This window comes from Pinus tabuliformis, chromosome 9 (genome assembly GCF_031772625.1).
Source record: "Pinus tabuliformis cultivar Carrire ecotype Pingquan chromosome 9, CPIR1, whole genome shotgun sequence".
In the NCBI taxonomy this organism is placed as follows: Eukaryota; Viridiplantae; Streptophyta; class Pinopsida; order Pinales; family Pinaceae; genus Pinus; species Pinus tabuliformis.
The window spans coordinates 708,623,564-708,629,049 of NC_142307.1; the positions used below are offsets into that span (position 1 = coordinate 708,623,564).

At 38.5% G+C, this 5,486-nt stretch overlaps 1 protein-coding gene across 1 annotated transcript; it reads right to left on the reverse strand.

Annotated features, from left to right (window-relative positions):
- Positions 1 to 213: 213 nt before the first annotated feature.
- On the reverse strand, positions 214 to 2,715 carry LOC149150662 (pentatricopeptide repeat-containing protein At1g18485-like). Its single transcript, XM_089442892.1, has one exon. The coding sequence runs from the start codon at positions 2,713 to 2,715 to the stop codon at positions 214 to 216; it is 2,502 nt and encodes an 833-aa protein (XP_089299018.1).
- Positions 2,716 to 5,486: the final 2,771 nt, after the last annotated feature.

The window sequence follows — 5,486 nt, forward strand, 5'->3', positions numbered from 1 at the left end:
CTGTAGGCTAGCAATCTTAAAGATGAACTTGGAATCTGGATGCATCATGGTAGTACTTCATACAAAGAGGTCCTTGATGATCCAACTCCAAATCCCAGGACATGTGTTGACATGTCCAAAAGCTGTGGCTGAAGGACATGTATATACATTCTCATTGTCAGGTACGTTCAATAAAATTTTGTGCCACGTGGATACACCGCCTTCTCCATCGATTCAGGCAAATTCTGCAACAGGGCATAGATTTCCCCCCTTTGAGAGTGTGATGTCTTCTCCAACAGCTGCATGGGCTCCGTTTCTGAGATCAATCCAGCTGCATCCCGGGGACTTTTTCAGCTCTATGTCTCTCATCATTTGCCTTATACGTGTCACCTCATCCCACCTGCCAGTTGCGGCAAATATGTTAGACAACAGCACGTAGTTTCCAGCATTTCCAGGCTCTAACTTGAAGAGATGTTCGGCAGCCAATTTGCCCAGCTCCACATTGCAATAGATATTGCAGGCACCAAGCAAAGCACCCCACAGACTGGCACTAGGTTCTACTGGCATTTTGCTAATCAAATCCTGCACCTCATTGAAGTTCCCAGAGCGGCCAAGAAGGTCAACCATACAAGCATAGTGCTCACTGTTTGGTTCAATGTGAAAGTCTTGACTCATGCTGTGAAAATGTTGCCATCCTTCATCCACCAGGCCTGCATGGCTGCATGCAGAGAGGACACCGACAAATGTTATATTATCAGGACTCATACCTGCCTGTTGCATTTGGTGGAAAAGCAATAATGCCCCTTCACCATGCCCGTGCATTGCATACCCTCCAATCATCGCATTCCATGAAACTACATCTCTTACAGACATTTTGTTGAAGACGCAATATGCATTTTGTATGCTGCCACATTTGGCATACATGTCTATGAGGCTGTTTCCGACAAAAACATCCAACTCTGGTTCAATTTTAAGTATATAACCATGAATCTCTTTGCCATGATGCAGACCTGCTAATTGGGTACATGCAGGGAGAACACTAGAAATTGTGACTGAATTTGGTGTCACACCTTCCAGCTGCATTTGGCGAAAGAGTTCCAAAGCCTCGTTGCTTCGTCCATCTTGAGCATACCCCGAGATCATTGCAGTCCATGAGATTACATTTGACTGTACTCCTTCCAGCTGCATTTTATGAAAGAGTTCAATCGACTCATCAATAAACCCGTTCTGGGCATAACTTGTGATCATTGCATTCCATGAGACCACATCCGTCTGAGACATTGTGTCAAACACTTGTCGTGCAGAATCTATGCTCCCACATTTAGTGTACATGTTTAGAAGGGCACTCACCACAAAGTCATCTGATTCATAACCACTTTTTATAATGTAATTTTGTATCTGTTTACCCTCTTGCAGAGCTGCGTTATTGGTACATGCCAAGAGAAGGCTTGTCAAGCTGATTGAGTTAGGCCTTATACCCGCCAGTTGCATTTCACTGAAGGATTTGAACGCTTCCTCATAATGGCCATTCTGGGAATATCCTGTAATGATAGAGTTCCATGTCATCACGCTTGGCTTTACACCTGCCAGTTGCATTTGCTTAAAAAATTCCAAAGCTTGGACACATTGCCCATTCCGAGAATAACCAGCGATCATCAGATTCCATGAAACAGCATCTCTTCGAGTAATCTTATCAAATACCTGACGTGCATCCTCAACACTTCCCAATTTCATATACAGATCGAGAAATGCATTTACCACAGAAGTATCGGATTCAAACCCACTTCTCACCATAAAATCATAGATATCCTTACCCTGTTGCAGAGTTGCTAAGCCATCAAGCACTGGAAGAATACTTGCAATAGTGATCGAATTAGGTTTGATACCTGCGAATTCCAATAAACCCAATAGTTTTAAGCACTCGTCAGCATCCCCATTCTGGCCATAGCCTGCAATCATAGCATTCCAGGACACAAGGTCTCTATGAAGCATTTCATCAAATACTTGGCGTGCATAGTCTATACTCTCGCATTTTCCATACATGTCCACAAGGGCACTCCCTACAAAGGCATCAGACTCAAATCCACTCTTCAAAACATACCCATGGATTATTTTGCCTTTGAGCAAGCTCGATACCGAGCTGCAACATGCCGGCAGAACACCGACGATGGTAACCGAATTGGGTTTCATTCCTTGCGAAACCATACATTCAAAGAGCTTCAGGGCCTCCTCGCCAAAACTCAGATGTGCATAGCCCGAAATCAGGGAAGACCAAGCGAAGACATCTCGTGTAGACATATCGTCAAACACTTGGCGTGCATCCTCAATATTCCCACATTTCGAATACATATCAACGAGGGCATTTTCTATAATGGCGTCCCACCCAATAGCTCTCGTGATTGTGTAACAGTGAATCTGCTTCCCCTGATGCACAGCTGCTAGACCTGCACAAGCCCTAAGAACACACGGGAAAATGAAATTGTCCGGCTTGACGCCTTCTCTCAACATTTGGCTAAAAAGAGTAATTACCTCCTTACAGTATCCCTCTCTGGAATAGGCTCCCATCATTGCGCTCCATGAGAACACATTGCGAGTTGGCATTTCATCAAAGACCAGGCGCGCATTATGAAGACTGCCGAATTTGGCATACATGGTCACCAGATTATTCCAAACAATAACGTTATGTTCGATCCCAGTTCTAATTAGGTGAGCATGGACTTGAGTGCCTTGAGCCATGGATTTGCGACTGATACACTCTTGCAAGAGGCCAACATAGGTGTTGGAGTCCACCTCAATGCTTAGTGCCTCTCTGCATAATTGGTCCACATGGATCCATGCTTGTTTTTGCTTCTGGCCCCCTCTTCCTAATGATTGGAGCCACGCTCTTCTCAGAATCTGGCACATTTCTCTTATAATTATACCCATCTTCAACCAGCAGGTTTCTTCATTAAGTGCAATACCGCACTGCTGGTGTTTTCATTTTTGAACTACCAAAGTCCTGCATATTATTAAAGAATCCTTAATTATTGCGATTTCAAACGCTTTCGCACATTCCTCTTATGATTAAACCGATCCTCAACCTGCAGGTGCTTCTCCTAGTGCAATGCCGCACTCAAAGCCCTGCATATCAATTTTTGTACCAATTGGGAGTGTACATCACTCACTGGACGGTTGGTTCCCTGAATTTGGAGATCTGATGATTGGAGAGCAGCCAGCTGATTGAATTTCAGAGCCCTTCTATATATGGATGTGGTAATAAGCTTTGTCATCTGTTAACATTATTGTGATGGAGGCGTTAAACATCGCCAAATCCACCAAACATAAGATGGTTTGTCCAATGGCAGAAAGCTGTTGCAGGTGGCCATTTATCGCTCAGGGCTGTTTGGTCGACCAAGCTTTCACTTCCGCATACATGATTTTGGTAACCAACCTTCATATCTCTATTACTAGTTTATATCTGGTAGTTGTCCCAAAAGGTGCACAGACATGTTGATAGGATTTTGAAATTCAAAAAGATGTACTTTCGCTATAATTATGGAGCAAATAAGTTTTGCCACATCACCTAAATTTAGTTTATCTGTAAGTTTGTCCATTTTGTTAGGATCCTCAAATTGAGAAGTTGTAGTTTGTGTTTCACAATCATGCTCTTGAAACATTAATTATAATATGAAATATTGTAGTCTCCAAAAACTAGAAAAATGATTTTATGTCATTGTGAAAAAATAATGAGTAGAAATATTAAAAAGATTTATGAATTATGAATAATTAAATAAATGAAATATTAAAATTATATGTTATTTGGAATAACCATTGATAATTTTGATACAAATGGCTTTTTTTAAATAAATTCAAAACATATTAAAAATATATATTTATATATAAATAAGAATTCTCAACCTTTCTTTAAAAAATGTTCATTATCGTTTATAAACTATTTCTTATTAAATAAAACAAACTATTCCTTACAAAATAAAATTGAAAATAAACGAAATCTATATTTCTCATTTTTTTTCCTCTTTAATCTTAATCTAGCTTTCAAAATTATTCTTTATTACAATATGAAATCATATTTTCAAATACTCCAATAATTGTATCTTTTTAAAGTTTCTATCTATAATTAAATGAATGGGCCATTGTGAAAGTCACATTGTTAAATTTATTCAATATAGAAATAAATATAAAAGCAAACTACTCATTCAAGATTAAAATCAATTTCACACATAAGTAATTACTAATTCAAGATTCTCTTTTCATTCCTTATTAAAAAATCTTACAAAGAAACCTTCGCATGCTGCCAAAAACAACACTGCACAGTCACCAAAACAACCCTGAAGTTGAGACTGCTTGAGCAAGTATGGCTTGTTGTATGGTTGTAAGGCTATACAAACTGTATGGAATGTCAAGAGGTATGCACGACTTTTCCATAGGAATATATGGATCCATCTAATAATAGGTTGTATGGAAATGTTATGTATGCTAGAGAAACTATAAAAATCCGTGTAAAGGAATATGGACTTGTTATATGGTTGTAAGGCTATACAAGCTGTATAGAATGTAGAGAGGTTTCCACGACTTTTCCATAGGAATATATGGATCCATCTAATAATAGGTTGTATGGAAATGTTCTGTATGCTAGAGAAACTATACAAATCCCTGTAAAGGAATATGAGCGGCTTGGAAATGTCTTTTTCCCAGCTGCCTGAGCGCTCTCTCTTTTTCTGTCACTCAATCTAGTCAGTTGTTACTATGATGAAAGTCTTTCCTTTAAGTTGTCTTTATACTTTTATTTGGAGATCTATTTTTAAAATTAGTAATGTATGAGATATGAAATAAATTTTTAGATATGTTTTTTTTTAACAAGTAAATTACAAAGTAAAGTTAATTTTTCATTTTTCCAGATACTATTCAAACTATTCCCATTAAAAATGTGTGAAGTTTCTCTGAACTCTAATTCTTAGGCACCTAAACCTCACCTTTTGGATGTGGCTTGACTTTCTTTCTCATATGACTACTTGTTACAATAGAGAAAAATGATATGCTGCATAGAACAGTACAAGAATACAAATAATTTCAAATTGCACTTTAGTGATTATGCAGCAAAATAAATAAAGCTTAAAAATTGTGTCATGGTCATTCACTAAGTTCATCATCACATGCAACTTGAAGTAAGCCTTTGGGAGTTTTGAAGAGGAAATCACTTAATCAAGTGTTAGTGAAGTTTAGGTCCTTGGATGATAGTGAGAGCAAAACATTATAATGCATGACTATACAAATGATTACCAAGAAAGAATGAATCTTATTTACCAGTTATGGGTTAATCTTTTGTTACCTATTTGATATGAATACATTTCTGAAGAGGGGTATCATTCCTAAAACATATTTGATATGCAGACTGAAAAGACATTGGTTGAAAGACCCCAAAGCAGGTACATAGTGTCTGAGTTTATTGCCTTCATGTGATGTGCAACTACTACAGGAGGATCCAAGCAAGCAGCTAGGCAGTGGAG